This window comes from Elephas maximus, chromosome 1 (assembly GCF_024166365.1).
Source record: "Elephas maximus indicus isolate mEleMax1 chromosome 1, mEleMax1 primary haplotype, whole genome shotgun sequence".
NCBI lineage: Eukaryota > Metazoa > Chordata > Mammalia > Proboscidea > Elephantidae > Elephas > Elephas maximus.
The window spans coordinates 153,512,825-153,522,693 of record NC_064819.1 but is presented as its reverse complement, the minus strand read 5'-3'; the positions used below and the strand labels follow the sequence as shown (position 1 = coordinate 153,522,693).

Here is a 9,869-nt window from a genome sequence, read left to right as displayed (position 1 = left end):
GAGCTGATGACGCAGAGCGCCGCGTGCTTCCCCACGTGTGCGGCAGCTCGCCCCGTGCCTTCCGAGTGGCGGCGGCCGCTTTCTCGGGGGGCGTAGTCGGTGCCAGCTCCGGTACCGGAACCTCGGCGGCTTAGGAGCGCTGAGTACGAAACAGGGAGCCCTGGGAAACGTCTGGGGAGGAGGGCCAGGAGCCATGGAGCATCTCTTACTGGATGTGGCGGCTGCGCCGCTGCGGTTAATCGCTGCTAAGAACGAGAAGAGCCGCAGCGAGCTGGGCAAGTTCTTGGCCAAGCAGGTAAGAGAAGGAAGGAGAAGGAAAGCGCCCGTAGACCCCGGCCGTCCCCGCTCGTCCTTCGGGCTTTGGCGTGCCGGTTTAAGGGGGAGTAGAAGTGGCGTCTTGTCATTTTGGTACCCTGCCCCGGGACTGGCCGGTGGAGGAGGCGTCCGCGCGTGTTTGAGGAGGTTGGAGGAAACCTTTTGTTTTTATCTGGAGGAGCCTTCCCTTCCTTTTCCTTTCCCTCGGCCGCAAGCCATCTGCAGCGTTTAGGCTGCGTATGGGAGACCTCCGTGGCCTTTGGAAAGAAATGTGGTTTGCTCTTACGAAATTCAAGTTGGGCCTCTGCCCTTTTGACTTGTGTATTACCTAAGTGTGCCTAGTCCAGCTGTCCTTGTTAGCTTGGGTGAATGTTTTTCTTTTCTGCCTGGTCCTTTCATTTCGGGCTTTTGACAAGTATTGTGTTCCTGCTGTGCGTAAGGCACAGTGAGGCACTGTGGGGAGATAGATAAATCGGTTTCGGTGCCTACCCCCAGGGATTTAGCTTCTATATTTCGAGATAGTACATAAACACATAGAACAGTTGAACGACAAAGCAACATAGTTAGTACTAACTGTATAATAATAAGCATAGGAATTATGAAGTGAACTGCAGTTTTTTGGGAAATGAGTCTTTGGCAGCGCTTTTAAGAGCCTTCTTGTTTATTCCCCTCGTCTGAGTCATGAGGACTCTTATCATGCATCTTTTCACGTTGCATTTTAATTTCCTATATTATGGGCTCCTCACCCCCAACAACTGAGCTTCTTGAGAGTAGGGATTTTTTTTTTTCCTTTGGTAACTCCGGTATCTAGATCTTTTTTCATTCACAAATGCATTGCTTGCATGTTTATATCCTGTTGATTAAGCAGCAGCTGCATTATTTTGGGTGAGGACAAGGGACCTGAACAGTTTGGAAAGGCAGGGATTAACATCAGGCATTTCTGTTTGGTGACAACAGATTGAAGGGCAGAGCAAAGGGCAGGAAGTAGTGGAAGAAGTCCTCTGGTTTCTGGTCTGCCAGCCTCCAGTGAAGGGAGTAGTGATAGGATCACTAACACAAATGGCGAGTGTTAGAAAGAAAACTGATTTTTGGTGGGTGGGGCAATAGAGCTTTAGATGGCTGAGCTTGTGGTGACAGGCTTCTGAATTATGTATTTTTGCTAGAGGTTTTTTTATAAGAGGGCTTAGAATGTAGAGCAGAGGTTTTGAACGTGAGTGAGGTGGATGGACCAGCTTCAGGGGGCTTATGCCTTCCCACTCCTGTAAATTCATGCATTTGGAGTGGAATGGGGAGATGGTTTATATCACCTGTATTAGATAATGTTAGGGAATGTTCGAAACATTGAAATAATGAGAACCACTTTTGTAGTTTATGAGACTAGAATGTATGATTGAATTAAGGAGATTGGGAACACTTGCCTTTCTTACTTTTCTTTGTGTCACGTTGTCTGTCACGTTCTGTCCAACTCAGAAATGGCTGTCAGGTTTATTCTTTTCCATTTTCAGTAATAATTTCAAGCTTTTCACTTACAGAAGAGTTAATTCTAGTTTTTTCCCATTTTCGTAAACACGTAAAATGATTTATTGGATTTTTAGAAAGCAACAAAGACCTTTGAAACATTGATTCTGATAGGTATTTGGGATCTGACGCAGTATTTGTAGGATTGTCCTGCCTTATATGTTCTCGATCTCGGCTGGTGACAGCAACTTCTGTGCAGCCACTCACGGAAAACAAAGTGTCGTCAGTTCCTTCCATTCCTTTTTCTTCACAGTCAAGTGCTCCTGATTTTACTTCCTAGGTGTTCTTGTATCTAACCCTTGCTTTTCATCCCGACTACCACTACCATCCCTCCGGAAGAGCAGAGTGCTTAAGATCATGCTCCAGCTCTGCAATCAGATAAGCCCAAGATCAAATCCAGGTTCATTTTCTTGCTTGCTTTTGGGGCCTTAGGGGAGCTACTTTATTTAGCTCCCCTAAGCCTCAGTTGCTTGATATATATTACATATGGTAGCTGCAAAGTAATTACAGAGGAATGGTTAAGCAGGGACTTTGGAACCACGTTCTCTGAGGGGGATTCTTGGTTCTTTTAATGGCTTTGTGACCTTAGTCAACTTAACCTTTTTTTTTTTTTTTCAATTTTCTCTTTTGTAAAATGGGCGTAATAATTGTTAGCCGTTGCCATTGAGTTGGTTCAAACTCATGGCGACCCCATGTGTGTTAGAGTATGCTATGCAGAATTTTATCTTAGAAAATTATAGAGAGATACTCAAGTTTGATCGTAAACTCCTTTAGTTTATTGCAGGGTAGTCACGGCAAGGCACGCAAGTAAGACCTCACTACATTCATTTAGAACCAGATAATCAGAATTAACAATTACGATTACAATGTTCATTGAATGGTTAGAGTCCAAATCTTTAGACTTCAGGCTTTTATCTTTAACAAAAGGTCTCCATAGGAAGGCTCGAACTGTGCAGAGGTCCCTCATAGCTAGGGTCTGAGGTTGGAGTTGGCGGGCAGAGTCTCAGCAGGCTCTCAGTGAGTGAGCAGAAATTTATGGTTTATAGTGAACTTGTCACCTTGCTCCATACCATAAGGGCCAGTTTGACTTCAAGAATTAGCATGTTATGTCTTTGGAGCCCTGGTGGCATAGTGTTTAAGAGCTACAGTTGTTAACCAAAAGGTCAGCAGTTCGAATTTACCAGCCGCTCCTTGGAAGCCCTGTGGGGCAGTTCTTCTCTGTCCTGTAGGGTCACTATGAGTCAGAATCGACTTGATGACAATGGTTTGGGTTTTTTTTTAGTTAGAGATTGACTAAATGCTGCATCTTTTCGATGTTACAGATTAGGGAGGTTGTTTAGACTTAAATCTATCTCAAGGCTAGTTTACAAAGATTATATCTTTTATCATAGTATGTCAGATCAAAGTCAGTTTCGCTTAAAGGTTGTTTACCACGTTGTTCACATATTTCTGTGTTTCCATGTCTAAGTTCAGAAGTTTTCTGAACAACTCGATTTACAGGTTTCTATGAGTCGGAATCGACTCGACGGCAACAAGTTTTAATGACTTACAGTTAGTGTTAGAGAGCCTTACAAAGGTGGACGTATTTCTAAGTTCATATTATAAGTGCTTATACATATGTATTTTGAAAGCATAATAGTGACTTATACCTTAAAGGATTTGAGATCACTATAGAAATGGTGAAATTAGTTTATGTGGCCTTTTGCCTTGGTTCTTTGGAAAAACAGCTTGGGAGATTTTCCGCTTAAGTCCTGAGTAGTTACCTTTGCCCTAGCTCTTTGCAGAAGCAACTTGGAGTGGGGCCTCCCAGGCTCTTTTCTACCCCAGAGGGTTTGTTACTTTTGTCCAGGTTGATTGCTATTTCCTGGTGCAGTACAATGGGTTTCTCTTTATATATGGCCTTTCTGGCCTCAGGTTTATAATTCTGCAAGAAATGATTGATTGGGCCACAGTCTTCCCTGTGATTGGTCTATTTTATGCACCTCACAGGAATTGGCGGGTTTGCTGTGCAAACTACCCAGTAGGATTTAGTGACGTGCAGAGATCGGTCAATTTGTGATCCTGCCGAGAGGGTCATGCCTTGAAATTGACGAGGAGTGCTTATATAAGGGCTAGTCCCACAGAGGTTCGGGGACCTCAGTACCTTCAAAAAGAGTCTGGAGGGCAGCATGTCCTTTGGACCCAGGATTCCTACTCTGAGAACCTCCTAGACCCAGAAGAAAGAGCTGTAACATTGAAGATGGAGAGAAGTGTCTGTGATGGGCTTGCTGGCCCACGGAGAGAGAGAACTGAGCCTCTGGCCACTTGTTGGTGGAGCTTCAAGAGCAGTAACACTTGCCTAAGCAGGGCAAAAGCCTAGAGGGGCCTGGCAGCATAACAGCCAGGGAAAGGGGCCAGTAATAGAGCTGGCAGTGAGAGGCTTGGAAGAGGGGCCTAGCCACAGAGCCGGAGGTAAGAGCAGAAAACTGCTGTTAGGAGGGCAGCCAGCTGGGCTGCTACACTGACCATGAGTTGGGCCAGTTAGCAGCAGGGAGGCGGAAGGCAGAGAGGAGGTATGTGCGACTGAGAGGACTTTCCTGCGAAAATAGTTGAGAAGCGTCTTTGGCTAGCATGGCCAAGAAGAGTCATCAGCTAATATGGCCAAGGAGGAACTGAGAGCTGTCCTGATTGACAAAATCGATCCTGTCTCCTAAGTTGTACTTCCAAGTTGATCCTAATCCTGAGTTGTAGCTAAGAGAGCTAAGCAAGCAGCAACATTATTTAGGAGGTGGGTCAGTTAGGGGCGAGTTTACTACTTCCCTAATAAACTGCATGACTATGAGTGTGCTCTGTGAGTACTGTGTGGCCGTTGCAACAGATTATCAAGCCCAGCAGAGAAGTAGAGAGTGCGGTGGTGGGGACAGCTGGTATCACAAATGGTAAAGAAGTTGGAGAGTGAAGGTATGTCTGATCTCTGCCTCATGGTAACCAGCTTTGTGCTAATCCCGATTCTTATCCCTTGTGAAGTTAGGCGAGTTCTGATGCTAGATTACAGAAACGTACAGAACAGAGTAGAACTGTGCGCTACAGGGTTTTCCGTTGCTGATTTTTGGGTAAGTACTGTATTTTTACACAAGTAACGCCAACTTCTGTGTTTGTGGGCTGTGCCCTCCATGTATGATGTATTTTCATAAGTGTGCTGTGCCATTTTTTTTTTTTTTACAGCAACATGTGGAAGAGGATTGGCATGGTGGTGCTTGTGGGGGCGCCTCTGGGGGGAAGGATGTGGCCAGCAAACAAACGCAGAGTGTGCACTTTATTTGCATAAAAATATCATAGATTGCCCGACCTTTCTTCTGAAGTGCCTCTGGGTACACTCGAATTGCTGAGCGCATTAACCACTCCTACCACCAAGGGACCTTGAGAATAATAATAGTATTTATTCGTTACTATTTTTTTTTTTTATAAGGAGTAAATGCCTGGCATGTAGTAAGTGCTGTCCATAAAAGTGGTTGCTTTTATTATTATAAATAGGGTTGTTGTGAGGATTAGATAATGCATGTGAGGGGTTTACCACAGTGTCTGGCACATGGTAAGTAATCAATTACAATTATTATTAACAAGGCAAATCTGAATCCCTCACCATTCTGCGTAAAGCTCCCATGGTCTCTAAAATCAAAATCCAGGCTTTTTAAAATGGTGTATGAAGTGTATTTTGATGCATCTCTAGCATATCCCTCAAGCCCAGTAGTTCTCAATTCAGGGTGATTTTGCCCCCAGGTACATCTGACAATGCTTGGAGACATTTTTGGTTGTTACAACTGATGAGTTGCTACTGGCATCTGGTAGGTAGAAGCCAGAGATGCTGCTAAAGGTCTTGCAATGCACAGGATCCTCCCCGCCCCCCACCAGGGAATTATCTCTTCCCAAATGTCAGTAGTGCCAAATTAAGAAAGAAGCCCTGCCCCTGCCCAGCTTACCACTCTGCCCAGGGCTTGATGGTCCAGCAACACTAGGCTTCCTGGAATCACCTAGGTTGTCACCCTCTGTGGATGCTGACTGTAGTCATGCCCTGTTGTCACCCTCAGCAGAGCCTGGGTCACCCCTAGTTGTTTTCTTGCCTCTTTGGTTTTATGCATTCCGTTGCTTAGAATGCTTCCTTCTCTTCTGCCCCTCACTCTATAATTTGTTCTGAAAGACTGGTTTGCAGTTATTTCCCCCAGGAAGATCTCTCTGATTTTCCCTTTTCCTACTTACCCCTTTGTTTCAGCTGACTCCTATCATTTGGTTGAGAGTGCTTTATGAGAAGAAACTTGTAATTCTATTGTCTCATACAGTGCCTGGCATACAGTAGGCACTCAGTAAATGTTTATTGACTGAAAGAACAGGTGAGTGTGTTTACAAGTTGTGATACTTTTTTTTTTAAGCAGATCTTTGGAAACTTCATTTTTTTAATATATATTTTTTATTGTGCTTTAAGTGAAAGTTACAAATCACATCAGTCTCTCATACAAAAATTATATACACCTTGCTATGTACTCCTAGTTGCTCTCTCCCAGTGAGGCAGCACACTCCTTCTCTCCACCCTGTGTCCATTCAGCCAGCTTCTGTCTCCCTCTACCTTCTCATCTCCCCTCCAGAAAGGAGCTGCCCACATAGTCTCATGTGCCTACTTGAGCCAAGAAGCTCATTGCTCACCAGTATCCTTTTCTGTTTTATAGTCCAGTCCAATCCCCATCTGAAGAGTTGGCTTTGGGAGTGGTTCCAGTCTTGGGCTAATAGAAGGTCTGGGGACTGTGACCTCCTGAGTCCTTCTAGTCTGTGTCAGACCATTAGGTCTGGTCTTTTTATGAGAATTTGAGGTCTGCATCCCACTGCTCTCCTGCTCCATCAGGGAAACTTCATTTTTTTTAAGCAAATGGTAACTCTTAAGGCTATTTCTAAGTCAGGTTCAACTGGAAATAGAAGCAGCCTATAGTCTAATTATATAAATCATCAGAAGTAGAAAAACTTTTGGTTTTTTCAATTGCTTGGATTTTATAAGGTGTCCTAGGTATTTTCTCTCTTCAGCTGAAGATGCACATGTAATTCTGAATGATAACTCTGGGGCAAAGTAAAATCTCAGAGAAAAACTTGCCTTATAGCTTTAAATAACTCTGTTGTAAAGGTTAGCTGACCTGGTCAGTGTAGTAGGCTCACACCCAGATAAGTCTGGATTTGTTAAGTTTGATAGCAACTTTAATGAAGTATTTATTGTTACAAACTTGGAAAAAAATTTTTTTAAACTTCAAAATATATGATTTTTTCTTTGGCCTACTTGTGTCTAGGATAAATAATTTCTACACATTGTTACCTGATTAGGGTCCATGCCCTGGAGTAGTGAGTGGAGCCAGTGAAACATACTCCAAGTCAGAAAGAGTGGGAAAGTTTATTCAGGAGATGAGTACATCACCAGGGACCCGGCAGCAACACAGGCTGTCTCTGTAGAGTCCTGAAGAGCCGTTTTACATTAGAGCTTATATAGAGTTTTACAAGAGGAAAAGTGTCTTTGTAGCTGCAGCAGATGGCCTAGGCTGGAGAAGATACTCTTTACAAGATGAGGACAAAAGGCTTTTTGTCATACTGACAAGATACATGCTGGACATCTCTTTATCAGGCTAAGGATTTACATACCAGACACCTGGGCTCTGATTTTCCTGTGGGGCTGTTGTAAGTCACAGGTGATCTGGACAGAACAAAACAAAGTTATTTGCATCAGATTAAAACAAAGAACAAAGTCATTAACATTAGGTCAAAACAGAGTCAGCAACAAAGGTGTGTGAAGGAGGAAGCTGGCAGAGGAAAGAGAAAAACTTATGGGTTCACCATGGCTGGCGTTGGTTAAATATCAAACTCTCAATTGCCCATTTTGAAAAAGGAGAAAACATGCTGGGGAATATTAGGGTCACAACATCATCTAACTAATGCAGAGTTTTGTGAGATTCTTTTCAATAATTTCATTTTTTCCCTTGCTGTATTCTTTTCACACTTGACTGCAGCTGTTCTTATTTATTCCTTTTTTATTGCTTCCATGGATGTTTTCTGTTGACTCTGTCAAAACCAAAATTTAAAAAATGATTACAAGTTACAGGACCAAAAGGTAAGCTTTTTATTTTTTAGATATCTTCAGTATTTTCAGTATACCATTACAGACACTCTTAATGTGGTTGAAAATCAAATGCACCTTATTGTTATGCATTAATTTTTATGCTTTCTCTTGCTGGAATAAACTTTGGACTCTTAAAAATGTTAGGCTGTACTTTAAAAAAATCCTGTCTAATTTTTAATTTTTCTAGTTATAAAATTAAAACTTGCCCATTGTAAACAATTCAAGCAATATAAAAGTATACAAAGTAAAAAGTAAAAACCTATCCTAATTCTGTTCTGCAGGTAAAGTCCCAAACCACAACCAAACCCACTGCTCTTGAGACCATTCTGACTCACAGCAACCGTATAGGACAGAGTAGAACTGCCCCATAGAGTTTCCAAGGATCACCTGGTGGATTCAAGTTGCCAACCTCTTGGTTAGCAGCCATAGCACTTAACCACTACGCCACCAGGGTTTCTAGCAGATAAAGTAGATACTGTTAATTGAATGAAATGTTATCATTCTGTGTATGTATAGAGACACATGTGTAACTGAACGAGGAGGGTTCTTGTCCTGTCCTTTTAGCTGATGGAAATAAGATGGACACCACACGACCAGTGGTAAGGGAAACAGAAAGTGGGAATTTATTGTCTGCTCAGACAAGGAGCAACGCGGGGCCTAGCGACCATAAGGCCACCGTGCTCGCTCTCTGAGAGGATTAGGAGCTTTTTATTTCCAGTGGCATCTGGGGTTCGGTTTGGTGCGAGGAACTCTCCACTCTTAGCCCTCCTCTGTCTGCATTTGGAGGTCCGTATGTTGACTCATGTTGGTGGTGTTCAGGTCCAAGGACAGACTGAGGACACAGCTCTTCAGGTCCTGCGCACGCGCCAAAATCTTGGTTTGTGCATGCGCAGGATTCTGGCACCAAACTCAGAATGTGGTTATGGCTGCAGTGTGCTCTGGCCAAACGGCAGTTAGAAGCTGTGGCTTGGCGGGCCCTGGCGGGGTGGTGGGGGTGAGGGGTGTCTTGCTGGAGGCTTCACATGCATGCATCCGTATTCCCTTGTCTGAAAGCCTTGGAGACGGAAGTGTTTCAGAATTCTGAATTTTTTGCACTTTGTTGTTGTTTTGTTGTTAGGTGCCCTGGAGTTGACTCCGACTCACAGTGACCCCTTGCAGAACACACGGAAACACTGCCCCGTTCTGCACCATCCTCACAGTTGTTGCTATGCTTGAGCCCATTGTTAGCCCCACCCGTCTGTTAGTTTGTCCTACTGTGGGGCTTGTGTGTTGCTGTGAAGCTGAGAGCTGTGTCACCTGTGTTCACATAGCAGCAGGGTCTCCCATGGCGGGCAGGTTTCTGCTGAGCTTCCAGACTAAAACAGCCTACAAAGAAGGACTTGGCAGCCTACTTCTGAAAAGAATTAGCCAGTAAAAACCGTTTTACACTTTAGAAAGGTACATATACTTTGTATTTTGTAAAACCGCTAATGGTATGAAACTGGTACCTTGTAATCAAGCATATCAATATTTCTGTAGTAAAACCTGTGAATATTAATCTCTTAAGTAAGATTATCTCTTAAATGAGATAAATTGCCTCCCAAAAGTTCAGGTCAGACTTTATGTCACATATGTAAAAAAATTTTTTGTTTTAAGAGTTTTAAAAAAAATAAGACTGAGCCATACTGTTCTGCAATTTCCTTTTTTCACCTAATCGTAGGTATCTTTTCAGGTAGTGCGTGTTTAAAATCCATCTCTTGATCTTTTCATAGTTGTTTTAATAGTTCTGCTGATGGATATATCGTGACTACTTAGTATCCTGTTGATGGATATTTATGTGTTTCCAGTTTCTTGATTTTTCTATCCTTGTTACCAGCACGTGTGTCTTTGTGATCTGTGTAAATATATAAGGTAAATTTCTGGTAGTAGA

The 9,869-nt window shown here is 43.2% G+C and overlaps 1 protein-coding gene across 1 annotated transcript in view; it reads left to right on the top strand.

The window, feature by feature from the left end:
* MDN1 (midasin AAA ATPase 1) overlaps positions 1 to 9,869 on the top strand; it is a 184,470-nt gene continuing 174,601 nt past the window's right edge. Inside the window, exon 1 of the mRNA XM_049897303.1 lies at positions 1 to 295. Within this exon, the coding sequence (XP_049753260.1) occupies positions 194 to 295 (102 nt within the window). The 5' untranslated portion in view covers positions 1 to 193. The remainder of the gene's footprint in view (positions 296 to 9,869) is intronic.